Genomic DNA, 15,932 nt, shown 5'->3' on the forward strand with positions numbered 1-15,932 from the left:
GTCAATTTTATTTGGAGATCAAGAAGGTTCTCCTTTTTGTCTAAAATTCTGTTAATGCTGCAGTTTTTTAGTTTTTTTTTACATGGAACTATTTCAATGTATTTTTAAGATACATTTTACAAAGATCAAAATTATTTCAGTATAGATCATAAAAGGGCTTGGTTGTTTTACTTTTAATTAACTCAAAAGCTTGGTGAGTTTGCGTCAGAATTTCCCAGTTATTCCTCTTTGGAGGAAGGAAGTACACATTCCAAACCGTGTCCCTAAAGTTGTCTGCTCAGGGTGTTTCTTCTTTTCATAAATCTTACATGACAAGAGCCCGTGGCTTCCCAGAGAGCTCTCTGGGGAGTGAACTCTTCCAGACCTTTTGAAGTCATTGCACAAATACAGTGTTCATGACCCTGTTAGCGGGAATCTTCATCCCATCTCTAGTGAACCATCTGCTTCAAGAAGGTGTGTTGAAAAGAAATTAGTGGCAACTATGTCACAAGTAAGTCAGTTTCTCTGCAGCCTCAGAGGTTTTAGGCCTATTGCTCTGCTGGTTTTTCTCCTTTGAAAACTGGCTTTAACTAAGGAAACTGCAACTAGATAGTGTCTTTTCAGTCCAAAGATGCGCACAGCCACTCACTTCAGGGGGATCAGTTGCAGTTACTTGACAATGATGTCTTTGTCACTGTGATCAAAACTTTTGAATCATTTTCCTCAGGAACATTGCGTTTCACTCAGGGACTAAGGAGCCACATTCGTATGACGTCGATAAGTTTGCTAAACGTTGGCCTTCTTTCTTCCCAGACACGGAGACCTGTGACTACGGCTGGCACAAGTTCCAGGGGCAGTGCTACAAGTACTTCGCTCACCGCCGCACATGGGATGCTGCGGAGAGGGAGTGTCGCCTGCAGGGTGCCCACCTCACGAGCATCCTGTCTCACGAGGAACAGATGTTTGTGAATCGTATGTACCGGACATCAGTTGTTTGGAGCCTCACTCATCTCTCCGCTGTCTTAGCTTTCTTTGGAGCCCAGTTTAATGTAGTTTTCTAGGCCTTTGTTCAGTGTAATGAGGTCTCTCGCCTGTGAGCTATGTAAGATAAACTCTGTTACGGCCTCCACTTTAGGATACCTTTAGGTAGGGTACAAGAAGCCATTACTTAGTGCAGCAGCAGTGACAGGTGTAACTATAGATTGGATCATAAGCAATCGCTACTTGATCTTTACCCTCACACAGAGAGTTATTTCTTCTGGCTCAATATAGTTCTTGTCACGTTTAGTTATCATTATCATTCTGTTTTGAATATTTGAATATTGAATAAAGTTGCTTTGAGGGTTATCCTGCAAATCAGAGCTGTGACTAGCATCCTAATTGTAACTGTGCGTCCCGATTCTCCTACAGTGGTCTCCTAATCTTAGAAAGTGAGCTGTCTATCAAGATCACAGAGAGGTGAAGATTGAAAGCAGATAAAATCTAGTACTGGGGCTGTTTCCTAACATTAATCTTAAGTCATAGCAAAGAGGGGGAAGCAAGTGTGTATCCAGCACAGGGTCAACTACTTTGCTCATGAAGCATAGTTTGATGCTCAATTAGTTGTATCCTCTATCCTTTTGTTGTATCCTTCTATTCTTTTGGAATAGTTTTGTTAATTTGTAATCTGGGTAATCTGGGTAGAGTTTATTGAACTCTACTGCCTGATATTTTAGCTAGTAACTCATGTTATGGTAAATGTCTTTGAAAGTAATTTTTCAGGACTATTTGGTCTTCGTGTTTATTATTTGGAGAAAAGAGATTTTTTTTTTTTTCCAAGTGAGGGTAGACTGCAAAATCTGGTCTATTTCAGTGGGCCACTAGATCTTTCCCAATAGCATAGATTAGCAAGAAAAGTAAGTAGATGCTTTCTATTATGAGTGAAGAAAGAACATAATTTAATTATGATTGATTCCCAGGGAAATGATCGCCTCTAATATATTAATTTTTCATAGTGTTTGAAAATGTGTTTGTTAATGTAATGCTCATTGGGTGGAAGAAGAATAAAGTAAGAAAGATTTATGAACAGCTAAGTAAAAAAAAACAGAGAAGAGGATGCATAACTCACTGTGAGAATAGTTTTCTTTGAAATAGTGCTTTGGAACAGAGGTAAAACATCTGTCTTCTGTCACTTAGGTGTGGGCCATGATTACCAGTGGATAGGCCTCAATGACAAGATGTTTGAGCATGACTTCCGTTGGACTGATGGCAGCGCTCTGGTAAGATGCTGATGGAGATGAAGCCTCAGGGTCCTGTGCACTGGTTTGGGTTATACAGTGAGCAATGTGCTGGGTAGCAGCACTCCTTGAAACAATGACTAAGTGTTCTCAGCTAGCTCCTCTAGCCTTCTTGTCCCTCTCCCCGAGTAGTGGTGTCCTTGAAGAAGAGTAGAACAAACTCTGTGGAAAGGGACAGCTAGACCATAAAAACTGTGCTCGACCATGCTTTCAGGTGGTTATCATAGGAGAAGAATAAATGTAAGAGAGACAAGAGAGTCTTTGACAAGTACCTTTTTCTTCTTACACAATTGCAATGAAATTCCACTATAAAGCGTGGCTCATTTTTATGTAGGAAAAGGGTTCATTTTTTAATATAAGGAAATTTACAATGTTGTAAATCTCATTCCGTTTCTTTATTGCTGAATAGTCTTTTTTATTTATTACTTATTTCTGTTTCTTCCCATAAGAAATACAACTTGGCAATTCTGGCTATAACTCTTCTTAAACTGCACTCGTTTTTGTTTGTTTTGGTTTTTAGGAAGGGGCTCACTATGTAATCCAAACTGGCCGGCTGCTCAGTATGTAGTATAATAAGTTCTTAAATCTGAATGGACAAGAGAACCTAGTGTTTTAGGGCTCGCGCAGCTGTGATTGGCCACACTGCATGTGCTCGGTGCCACTGTGCATAATGGCCGCTTGAGAATAATTAAACACCTTCTCCCAGGCCTCAGGGCAGATGTGTTCTAGCAAAGCCCCTAGCAGCTGTAGTTTTGGGGTAGTCCCGGATGTTTCTGAAATTCCATCAGCATGGAGAGCCACTCAGCTGGACAATAAGTGTAAGTAAGTTCTAAATATGATAACAGGAAAATATTATATGTAATTTTTAAGTTTAAGGTTTAAGTTTTGTATATGAATCACTTAAGTGATTAAATTTTACTTACTACCTGCCAGTCATCTGGATTTGTGTTTGGCAAAGCTAAAGGTCATTCTGGAATCAGTGTGGAACTCCTCTCTATTTCTGGAATCTCTGCTCTGTCCAATGATTCCTGTCTGGACTATTAGGGCTCACTACACATCTGGCTCTAGATATCCACTGAGTTCACACATCTGGGCCTGGATAGCCACTGCATTCACACATCTGAGTCTAGATATCCACTGAGAGAGTTCACACATCTGGGTAGAGTCAAGATACCCATAGAATTCACCTGTTAGTTGAGTTCTCTGTCCAGCATCCCCAAACTGTAGTTACGAGGCCTGTACCTGAGTTCAGTACTATGTCCAGAGTCAATTTTTCTTCTAGCTCGTCCCCCTTTTCTGTGGATAAATAGCATAATTTACTATAATTTTTATTTGAGTAACTCCACATAAAGCTCAGCTGGCCCTCTCCCTGTCAGCACCATATCTGGGAAATTAGCACTATTTGTCATTCATGATTATAAGGAGGCTTTTGGAAAAAAAATTGTTTTCCTGCAACGGAAATATATTACAGGAAAAACTTTGGGGAGGGAAGATATTTTTTGCTTCTTGGTTTCAGGGAGTTTTAGTCATTGTGCAAATACAGTGCAGCGCAGAATAGTTGATAATGGAAGGGTATTGATGGGTCCTTATACCATGGTGGTCCTGGAAGCAGGCGACTGAATGTAGGCACCAGGCAATAAATAGCCTTCCAAGTCCCACCTGTAAACACCCACTTTGCTAGCTAGGTTCCGCTTGCAAGCCTCCTAAACTCCACCCAGAAAATAACACTGCTTACAAGCAAATAGTCAAACGATGGGCTGGTGGGGAACATTTCAGAACCAAGCCAGAACAAAATGAATTGGAGCACACATTCAGTTTTAGTGCATTCCCTGACTGAATTCTGCTGCAGTAGTACCTGCCCGAGTCTAACTGCTGCAAAGCTTTCCTTCTCATACTTCAGAGAGACATGCCATTTCCTGTGAGCTGCTCTTTTTCAAACAGAAACTGGAATGCTCAAGACTCAGTTGGTCAAGTTTACTTGGCAATGCATATGTCCTGTAGATCTGGGCCACTACCCCCACAGCCTTGTTTTTGATTTCCTGTCAAAATAAACCCTATATTACTGAGCCCTGTAAGCTAGCTCCATAAGACCAGACTGACCTCTTTCTGGCAACTATAAGGAGTATGAAAAACCTCTTAGGGAGTGTACCTTCTCTGCCACATCCATACACCTAGGGAATGTACCTTGTCTGACACATGTACACAGATGAGCTTTCGGTATCATTATTCTCCTGTTCCACACGAAAGCAAACCAACTCATTTTGTTTGTGTTTGTTGCTTTTGCGTTTATTTATTCAATGTTCTTTGACAATCTCTTCTATGTATCTAAAGCTACAGTGAGTTCTTATCAATCTTTTCTTTTCTCCCCCTCTCTCCTGCCATCTTCCCTCTTCCCCTCTAACCCCTTTGCCACATCTTTTTTGTCTGATTCTGTGACACACTGAGTTTAACTAGTGTGGCCTGTGTGCCCTTGGGTTTAGAACTATGCATTGGAACTCGATGCGCTCACCATTGGGTACACAGATGAAGACAATGACTGTGTCTTCCCCTGCAACCAGCTGTATCCAGCTGTTCATCGGGGAGGCCAAGAGCCTGGAGTCCCTCCTGGATGTACGCATGTATGACTATTGACAGGCCCAGTTTTGTGAAGGGCCAGTGTAGGTGACCATGGCTGCCTTAGGATCATATTTGCAATGGCTGTGCTATGCTCAGAAGATAAAAGCTTACGACTAGTTTCTTAAATTTTCTCTCTAGTTATCTTTCTGCCTCATCTGTGCCCATAAATTTTTCACGTAGGCATAAAATCTTATAAAGTTAATCTAATTATCATTTCTACGCTCAAGATTGACTAAATACAGTAAGACAGTGAGCATTGCACTTTTTCAAGAGAGAGAAGTATCTACTGGGATGATGTTAAGGGAAGACAGAATAATGTAACATGACAACCATAGAACATTAGCTGGAGGCTTAGTCTTTGCAAGTCCCACATATCATTAAAGTCTGAGGACCGAGCCTTTACTAAAATAAATCGTGTAAACAAGCGAGGTTAATTAAGGAAACGACCAAAGTACATCCAGAACAAACTGATACACCCTTGATTTCTTCTTAATCCAGTCTTTGTGTTAGAGAAATAAAAACATGTTAAGGAGTGTTCCCTAACTTTGAACATTTGGGACCAGAAGTGCACAGCTGCCCACCAGCCTGCCTACATTTGACTGATCTCTGGCCCAGTTTTCTTCCTTTGGATCCACCCTTTCCTCTATCCTCCTTCGTTCGGAGACAACCTAGGTGTCTTTCCTGAACTCCCCCCTAGATCTTTGTGTAGTCCCCTTCTCCTTAACAGGTTCCATATGTGTGCAGGCACTGGCTAAAGTAACTTTCCTTTGCTTCGCTGTATAGTCCAAGGGTTTCCACTTTAACATGTCCTTACAGTGGCCAAGTCTTCCTCTGGAAGAATGGTACCCGATTACTCTTGGGGAAAGTCAATTGGCCATGTGCAGTTTCAAAGACCTCTCTTCTGTATTAGGCTGCTTTCTCTCCTCTTCTGTCATCTCAGATATTTTGTTTGACAGTTATTAGAGTTATTCAGCTTGGGAGGGAGAGCAGTATCAAAAGAAAAAAAAAAAAAGAAAGACAAAGAATGCTTGCTATTTACCTGATACTATCTTTTGCTTTTCTTGCTATATTTGGTATCCAGGAAAAATCAGTATAATCCGGGGTGGATAAAAGCTTCAGTTAGATCTCAGTGTCAGTGATTTGCTTTATTTAAATAATTAAATTTCCAAGAAGCTGGCAGTATAATCATATCATATTTAACATGAGTGTTCTTTATAGCTAGACTAATTCAGTTCATATGCTTGTGCTAAGGTAGTGGTTCTGTTTGGCTAAGTCATCAGAATCGCCTGTATTCCTCAGATTCTGATTAATCTTTACATTTTATTGGCCTCTATAATAAAATGTTGATAATAGTGATAAAAAGCCAAATTCTTGTTTATGTTATAGTTGAAGAATCTTTTCATTATTTATTTGGGGTATTTGCCCAATAACTTTCATAAAGTATTGTTCTGAATACAATAGTATCCAGCCTTCTCTTGTGATCTATGCTTTCATTATTATTTTTCTTAACACATTTCAGCTTTCACGTTGTTTCTTGCAAGTAGTTTTCCACTGCAGGTGCTTATAGGTTAGGGATGAAGGCATGTGTCCACTTCTCCTTTTAGTTCTAGGTCCCCATCTGGTGAAGAACCATGTAGTCCCTGTGTGTACAGTGCACAGTCTCTGAGTTCATATGTGTCCTGATCATATTTATTTAGAAAGTTTTAGTTTTTGGGGTCGTCCATCCTCTCTGACCCCTATACCCTTTCCATCTCTTCAGTGGGGTACACTGGACCCTGAGTAGAGTGATTTGATGGAGTTTCCCTGTTTAGGGCTGTTGCTTTGTTTCTTTGTCTATCCAGTAAGTACTAAAAAGTTTATTGAATCATAGGGCTAGAAATGTCATATTTCTAATCCTAACCATCTCGGGTTGCCTTTGATAGCTGTGTTGTAGACTAAAATAGGTTAATTAACAGTGTAATTAATTTTAATTGCTGTTTTTATTAAAAGTCCACTTAAAGTATTTCTGAGTGATTCCTGAATCCCCCTCCCCATTTTAGTAATTGTGAGTTAGCGTTGTCAAGCTAGAACAGCCAGTACTTCAGAACCCCTTCTTCTCCAGCCTGTTATTAGAATTGTGACACAGAAAAACCGCATTGGTGTGGGTTTGCCCTTATATCCAGAGATCCTTTTTCTTTTTTTCATAAAATAGTCAAACAATGGATTGTAAGGAAAAGAAAGCTTTGAAATGAATAGAATTAGTACAAAAACAGACTATAACTGAGAGAGACATTCTAAAGGACAGAGAAAAGCAGTAAGAAATCACAGACAATAAACCCTTGCTCATTTTTCTGCAGCAATGCGTCACTGCTGTCCTTTCACAGACACCAGAGGCTGTCCTTCATCTCCTGTGTGTCTCGGGCAGCAAAAGAGAGTACTAACTCACTCACTCAGAGGTGTTTGCTGGACTTGTTCGTAGGTTTCTACCCACAAGAAAGGGTTGGATATGATTTGGCAGAAAATGATTGAAAATAAAGTCTCTCTCTCTCTCTCTCTCTCTCCATATATTATATATATATATATATATGTGTGTGTGTGTGTGTGTATGTATGCATGTATGTGTGTATGTATGCATGTATGTGTGTATGTATGTGTATACTTTAAAAATCATATATGTTTTTAAAACAATATTTTTGAAACTAACAGGTAGAGAGAATTTTGAGTTTTCACACAAAGACATGATAAATGTTTGAGATGATTAGTTACTCTAATGTGATTTTTTTCATGTCGCTTTAGTGTATTGAAACACCACACTGTATGCTAAAACATGTATTACTGTGTGTCAATTAAATATAAAAATATTTTTAAAATTCTGTTCTCCCACCAAGAGTCTTTAAGTTTGACGTTTTCACCTGGGAAGTCTTAGAAGGCCTTTTAAAAAAGATATTTGTGCATGTTTTATCTGTGATGTGGTTTTAGCTCCCAGCCAAATGCCACATCTTTGTGAGCAAGTCGCACTGTGTGTCAGTATTAATTTAATTATGTTGAACTTTGCAGGCTTCATTATATTAAATTCAAAGCCAAGAAAAGCATATGCCCTTTCTTCAGCCTTTAACATATTACTCATGAGTAGAAGACTGTAGATTTCTTTCTACCAAAGCCCACTACATTGCTAATGAAAATTTTTACTTCTGTTGTGGTTTAATTTGATTTGAATCAACAGATGTTTCTTCTGAACTTACATGCAGGATACTATGAGTCATGCTGTAGCTGCAGAACTTAAAACTCGTGCCCATACCTTTTGTTCTTGCTGCTCGGACGTCTAAGGATGGGTTTAAATTGCCTAAGACAATGTTTGCCACCATGGGAAAATCACCTTGTAATTGGCCAGTCTGTCAGGCAAGTGAAGAAAACTTAATGAATGAGGGGGTCCCTTTTCCAGCACCGCAGGAAACTTTAGAACCACATGCACATGTTTAAATTTAGCTGCTAATTAGTTTAAGGCTGTGCGCAACCATGGAAAAAGCGAAGGGAAAGAGGTTGAATGGGTTTGGCACTTTCTCCAGCCTTTGGTTCCTTAGCATCTCATGACTGAAGACTTGTGCAAACAAGCTCGTGCAGGAGCCTACTGGCACCGTGCTTTGCATGGATTAAGTGCATGTTGCTCCGTGGGGCTCTGCCTGGGGCCCCTGTCTCACAGTGGTCTCACAGTGGGCGGAACTCACAGCCCTCTGGAAATGCTGTTGATAATTACTGCTTTGTCAGGCAGTGAGGTCACACTTTTCCCAAGATTAGTGCCTTACTCAAGAGTGGCCAGATTGTCTCTCCCGCGCAGAACTTTGCCAGCTAGGAAAATAATGGGCACATTGCCACTTTAACAGTTATCTGGAGACCCCAAGTTAATTTTCCTTCCCTTCAGCAAGCTCAGTTTGGTAGAGTCCAACTGCAGGCTTCCAGCGCGTAGCGACACCCAAACAAACGCCTCTTTCTCTTCTGAAACAAAGCTGCTCTTTTCTTTTCCAGTTGTGGGTTCAACTAAATGATAACAGAAAAACCATAACCTCCCGCAAAACATAAATAAATCATGACCCAGACCAGCGTGCAGGGATCAAAAGAAGGTATACCTACCTTGCAGGAAAGGAACTTGCCTCCTTCAAGTAGAACAGTTAAATATGACCCCTGCAGACTACGAACAAATGCCTATTGTGCACCAGCTATCCAGGAGGGAAGGCGTTTGAAAGGGACCAAATGTTTTGATTTTTATTACAAGTGGTCCCAGAGCCTTTTCCTCAGATTACCATTTGCCCTGTGTTGGGAAAGACTGAAGCTCACTCTAGAGGTTACTTAGTGAAAAGCTAACTACTTATCAATGTATGTGCATGTGCAGGACAGTGTGTGACTCTGTGTGTGTGTGTGTGTGTGCGTGTGTGTGTGTGTGCGCGTGTGTGTGTGTGTGTGCTGACTCTAGAGGTTCCCTAGTGAAAAGCTAACTATTTATCAGTGTGTGTGCCTGTGCGTAACTCTGTGTATGTGTGTGTGTGTGTGTGCGCGCACCTGCTGACTCTAGAGGTTACCTAGTGAAAAACTACTGATCAGTATGTGTGCATGATTGTGCAAGAGTGTGTGTGTGTGTGTGTGTGTGCGTGCTATAGGTAGGTACCTATCTTAAAAAAGTGTTTTGTATATAGAATTTGCTTGTATTCTTTGGCAACAGTCTGCTTGTCCTTGGTGGCATGGGCTGTATTTGGATTTTGTTTGTAGTTCTTGGAGGTCAGTAGTAGTATAATGGACACTGGTGATAAATGAAGTTTGCCCAGAGAACTCAGCTTGTATCACAGGTATGAGATACTCAGAAAGTAAGTTTTCAGATTCACACAGCTGTTGTTTCATTTTTGTGCGTTGGTGCTAATTATTGATTGGTCCTGCTTATAAAGATGTTTGGTGGATACACTAGACGTGACTTTACTTTTGATGAAATTTTACTATTGATGTAAATCAAGTAAATCATCAGATACTATTAATAGGAACATAGAGAAACAAGTTTTTGGAGGTGCATTGGCAGAAAGTTCTTATGACAGATAATATCAGTCAATAACAGAACAGGTTGAGATTAGAAGTTACTGTTTAGCCAAGCTTTGTCTTGTTCTGAAGTCTTTCTCAAGATTGGCAGGACATGCCACAGGTAAACCCTTAAGTTTTTCTGCATTTGGAGTTAATATTTGTGATTCTAAAATGCTGACAAAAAGTTATGACCACAATAAGCGGTCTATGTCACCACCTAGTGGTCACATTGTGCTTTGTGTTTCAAAATGAACACCACTAGAGCAAGGAGGAATGCTTAGGTTTCTATAGCCTTGATGTGTATAGTATTGTAAGCCTATAGCTAAATGCAAAATGAGATAATTTTAAAGTTCAACAGGAAGCTACCAGTTAGTCATATGCTTGATAAAGTCCTGGTAGATAAGGCTAATATTAGCTCTGCTCTTTCCTGAACTTTCACTCCAAACATAGTAATAAAAATCAATAGAATAGCTTCCTTGGTTTCTTTTCTTGAGATGTAACCTGAGAGGACTTCTGTGATTTAGTATGAAACCTTTTTTCCATCTGTGAATTCATTTATTTGTGTTTGGAGCAAAAGGATAAGTGGAGAGCAATGAATGGATTTATCATGGAAAATAAATCCAAATTATAGTTGGAAGTTTAGTAAATTTCCCTTTTCAAATCATGCCTGGAAAGCTGTCACAATTGCTTCTACTAACAGGTTGTGGATAATATTTAAATGTTCTTAGCACCATGAAAATAGTTCTAAAAGATAGTCTTTAATTATTACGTTAGGAAATCCAAAGGATGGTGAATTTTCAAGTATAAAATACAGTGGCATCTAAGCTTAGGACTTATAATAAATATTTGAGTGGATGCAGATGCACATATAGTAGGGTCCTTGCAGTCACAGAGTGAGGGTTTTAAAGTGCCAGTGATAGCTGAGATACCCCACAGCACAGATTTCATCTGGCCCTGATGGGCAGTCAGCGTTTACCAAGTGTTCCATTCGCTTTCTGCACAATAGACAGCTCCAACTTCCCGTCTCGCAGGGAATCTTTCTCTCTACTGATCTGGTCATCCTGAGTTTTCTCTCTAGTACATTTCAGCAGAAATTCATCTGCTACACAAGTCTGTATGCATAAGGACATCCTCGAATTCTTCCGCACACCCTCTAGGTGCCCATAATTATTACTAGGGCTATATGGATAGACCCTTGTGCATGCATGTGTGTGTATGTGATTGTATGTGTGTATGAAACAAAATTACACCTCAAAGCTGTGGCTCACATGCAGATGAAACTTAATAAAATAATAATAATAATAATAAATAATAATACATTATTTAGTGTCTATGACAACTGTTTCCTTTTCTTTTTCACACTGTACTAACTAGGAACCAGCAGAAGAAAAGACTCCCACAGTCTCTAAGGAGAGATTCATTAAGAAAATCAGTGTTCATTGATTTTCTCTGTGGTTATTTGACCAAATTAAATAAGGTCAAGTGAAAAGAATCAGAAGGGGAACTAGCTACTGCTCAAATTCTTTTTTAATGATTTATGTATTCTTCTCTCATTTATTACATCCTCACCGCAGATACCCCCTCTGCTTCTCTGATCCCTCTCTCCCACAGATCCACTCCTTCTTCAGTTCCCTTCAGAAAAGAGCAGGTCTTCCAGGAATACCCACCCAACATGGCATACCATGTTGCAATAAGACTAGGCACATCCCCTCATCAAGGCTGGATAAGGCAACCCAGTAGGAGGAATAGGGTCCCAGAAGTAGGCAAGAGAGTCAGAGTCACCCCTACTCACACTATTAGGAATCTCACAAGAACACCAAGCTACACAACCATAACATACATGCAGAGGACCTAGCTTAGACCGAGGCAGACTGCCTGATTGTCATTGTGGTCTCTGTGAGCTCTGTGTAATGGTTGACTGTGAGTTCTATCAGTGTCTGGATGAAGAAAAGGGCTAGGCTCAGGTATCCGAGGAGTTTAGCAAAATATCCTTAAGGAATCATTTCCTTGATCTATCTTTTTCCTTCCTTTCTTTCTTTCTTTCTTTCTTTCTTTCTTTCTTTCTTGCCAGCAGTGTTTGGTTCTCTCCTAGGTCTCTGGACTGTCCAGCCTCTGCTTCCTGGCCCTATAGGCAGTGTGAAGTGTGGGTTCCCTCTCCTGGAATGGGCCTCAAATTACTGAAAAGTTTTTAGATTTTTGTCTGTTTGTTTATTTTTAAGTTTCATTTATCTTATGTATGCGTGCTCTATCTGTATGTACACCTTTATTCCAAAAGAGGGCATCAGATCCTGAAATGATGGAGGTGGGACTTGTATCTTATCTGTTGCTTTCATTGGTTAATTAATAAAGAAACTGCTTGGCACTCTGATAGGGTAGAATTTAGATAGGCGGAGTAAACAGAACAGAATGCTGGGAGAAAGAAGCTAAGTTAATGAGTCGCCATGATTCTCCCACCCAACACAGACGCAGGTTAAGATCTTCCTTGGTAAGCCACCTCATGGGCTACACAGATTATTAGAAATGGGTTAGATCAATATGTAAGAGCTAGCCAATAAGATGCTGGAACTAATGGGCCAGGCAATGTTTAAAAGAATACAGTTTCCATATAATTATTTCGGGGCATAAGCTACCCGGGTGGCAAGAAAATAGCCTGCCGCTCTTCACAACAAGATCCCGCTAGCTATAGATGGTTGTGAGCCATCATGTAGTTGCTGACAATTGAACTCAGGACCTTTGGAAGAGCAACCAGTGCTCTTAACCTCTAGCCATCTCTCCAGCCCAAAAGGTCTCAGTTTTAAGATGATGATAAAAGAGATTTAAACAAGGTGTTTTTAAAAGTCTTCTTTCAGATTTATCTTTATGTGTATTAATGTTTTTTCTATGTATATGTATGTGCACCATCTGCATGCCTAGTGCCTGCAGAGTCCAGAAGAGAATGACAGAAGATGGTTTTTGATCCCCTAGCTTACTATGTGGGTGCTGGGAACCAAACCTGGATCATCTACAAGTGCCCTTAAACACTGAGCCATCTCTCTAGTTCCTTACTAGACATTTTAGTATTCTATGAATTCCTTTACCTTGTGTCCTAAGGGTTTTGATCTTCTTAAGATAGAATTTTAGACGACTTATTGCCACATTATTAATGCTTCGAGAATTTTATACAGTGTTTAGATCATATTAACCCCCACTCTTGTCAGTTTTCTTAAATTATATCCTTTTGGTAATTTCATACATGAAGGTAGTGTATTTAGATCAGATCCATCCTCCCTCTAACTCCTCCCAGACACTACCTCCTTCTCCTCTTCCTACTCCACCTTCTCCTACTTCTTCTCTCAAGATTTCTTTCAAAAATCCTAGTATAGACAAAAACAAAAGCAAAAGAAAAGCCCAAAATGTATTTTGGTGTGGTGCATGGGGAAAAGAGTGAATTCATTTATGTTTAAGAAATTTTCTTAACCTGTCTGTGGTCCTTGCTACCCGGACGTTCACACTCCTCCTCAGATTTTAATTGGTCTTTATTTGTGTCAATTAAAGACTAATCCAAATGTCAATCACCGCAACAGCAGCTAATGCCTGAAAACCTTCTTTACATTTTTCCAATAAAAGTGGTATTAAAGCTGAACCCAAGACTACTTCCCCCACTCGTTTTAAGGACTGGAGGAAACACCTTGATTTCTAAGTCTTACATAGAGCTAGAAAAAAAATCACCTACTATGTATGAATGGGAATTTTAAATTGCTAGTCTCCATATAATAAGAGATTCTCCTGGTAGTACATCACTGAAAACTTCCCCAATTCGACTGTACTTCAGGTGAGAGAAAGTAGCTGCACCCATTCGAGGGAAATCCCTTTCAGTTGCTTTGCAATCTGTAATCTGGTTAGGGTGCTGCCAGCCTGAGGGGTCACGTGGGCTTCAGAGAACCTGCAGGATAATTTTAATAAGAAAGACTATTTGTAACAAATAACTAAGCGTTTATGATTTGGTAGCCTTAGCGGAATAACTTCAATCTGCTCTGAGTTTTCCTTAAGGTTGGTTTGAAACAGCTTTCCTGTATATGGAGACAAGTTCTGTATAATAGAACCATACTTATTAGCAGTTGGAGTTTATCCAGGTTTTTTTTCAGCCATTTTATTATTTTGGCAGGTGATACATTTGAATTCGGTTGGAGGGGTAGCTGAAAAGTGACCGAACTTAATTTAATTGCAATGCTTGTCATTTGAGAACTTGTTTTGCAGGTATGGAGAGCTAGCTATTTAATTGAAACTCCCAGAGTAATTTTGTCATATGATACAAAGCATTAAGCAATTTCATAGTGGGTCAAATAATTATCTTTTAATAAAACAGAAGAAAATTTACATCTGAGTTGGCATTCCTCTACTTCAGTCCTTTGAGTTTTAGGTCACAGTTTTTCCTTGCCATCAGAGAAGAATGAAAGAGCAAAATAATTTTAGCATTCTCTCTCAAGGGAACGTGAGTTCAAGGTTTGTGATGAGAAACCCAAGTCTCAGAGGCATAACCATGTAGATGTATGGCCAGCACTTATTCTTGTCAAACATTTTGAAGAGAATTTTCTCATCCCAGTGGTCTGAGACAGGTCAGTTCACAAGACATCATCCAAGACTACAAATCAAGTCTGAAGCTGCTCTGGAATACCTAGAAAGCTTATTTAAAAACAGAACAGCCAGGCAGTGGTGGTGCACACCTTTAATCCCAGCACTTGGGAGGCAGAGGCAGGCAGATCTCTGTGAGTTCGAGGTCAGTCTGGCCTACAAGGGTTAGTTCCAGGACAGGCTTTAAAGCGACAGAGAAACCCTGTCTTGAAAAAAACAAAACAAAACAAAAAACCAAGCAAACGCTAACACCCAAGATGCTTGTTCATAACTCATAGTGAAGGAAAGGATTTCAAGGGGTGGATTTTTCTTTATTTGTTTGAAGAATGCTTATTTTGTTGCTAGAGATAGTGAAGATGAGAGTTTACATTATTGTAATTAGATTGATTTACTCAGGAGCGACTTCTTCTTAATATTTAATGTTATTTTGAATCCAAAGTTATTTATTTATTTATTTATATTCATTTTCCATAAAAGTTAAGTAAGCCTATAAAACAATTAAGGAGGAAGCAGCAATCTGGGCTTCCTTTGCTGCGTCAATTTGGCAATAACAGGAACAAATCTGACGCATCTTAGCTAAGGTTATCAGGAGGCAGTAGTGTGACATGCCTATAGGCATTAGACATTCTTATACAAACTACATACACAATTTAGCCAGATCTCTGCCGGCCAACACCAAAAGCACACATTTGGAAACTTTGGTAGGTGCCAGATTTAATTCTCCGCAAAGACTGTAATTTAAGCACCAAGAGACAGCTCACTGGCATAGAACTCTAATTTCAGTGTGAAAATGGCACAGGTGTTGTTCAGACGGGTAGGAAATGTCGGCTGAAGAGTACAAAACTGTCGAGTGTCTTTGGGAGCGTTCAGGGGCATCTGCTGGGGTTAGCTTAACCCAGCGTAGCTAGAATATCTGTGACTACTTTAGATAAATGCGTAGGTAATTTTATAACATTTAATTTCACTGGTTAGAAACATAACTGTTCTTATTCTGTGGAATTTAGAAAATATGTAAAAATACTCTTGGTGTCATAGTACTCATTATGACATTTTACTGGATTTTGTTTTGGTACTATAGACATATGAAATGGCATCTGAAATGATGTGTGAGTCTGGCATTATCTTATCTCTAAATTTATGTTCTCATTTCTTTGAATAGTCTTCAAGAATAATTTATTTTGTGATTATATAACTTTCCATTTTTCTATCCACATCAAAATATGATTTTCCTATATAATGGTTTTCATCAAACTTTCCTATAAAGAGTATTTATCTTAAATGTTGTTCTTATCTTTGGTTATTTTTTAGAATAGGATATAATGAGCAGAATTATGAATCCAAGGGCAGGAACCTTTTGAGGTTCCTGATATACAGTGCCAAGCATCTTCAGAAAGCTTATTTCTACCATCT

The 15,932-nt window shown here is 39.5% G+C and overlaps 1 protein-coding gene across 2 annotated transcripts in view; it reads left to right on the plus strand.

Annotated features, from left to right (window-relative positions):
• Vcan (versican) overlaps nucleotides 1–15,932 on the plus strand; it is a 98,965-nt gene that overhangs the window by 71,047 nt on the left and 11,986 nt on the right. For both annotated transcript variants that reach the window (XM_041663548.1, XM_041663547.1), the window contains 2 exons: nucleotides 793–951; nucleotides 2,155–2,237. In XM_041663548.1, coding sequence (XP_041519482.1) covers nucleotides 793–951; nucleotides 2,155–2,237 — 242 coding nt within the window. The remainder of the gene's footprint in view (nucleotides 1–792; nucleotides 952–2,154; nucleotides 2,238–15,932) is intronic.

The sequence above is a fragment of the Microtus oregoni genome, unplaced genomic scaffold (assembly GCF_018167655.1).
Source record: "Microtus oregoni isolate MIOR12 unplaced genomic scaffold, Mior012 000014F_ref0000157, whole genome shotgun sequence".
In the NCBI taxonomy this organism is placed as follows: domain Eukaryota; kingdom Metazoa; phylum Chordata; class Mammalia; order Rodentia; family Cricetidae; genus Microtus; species Microtus oregoni.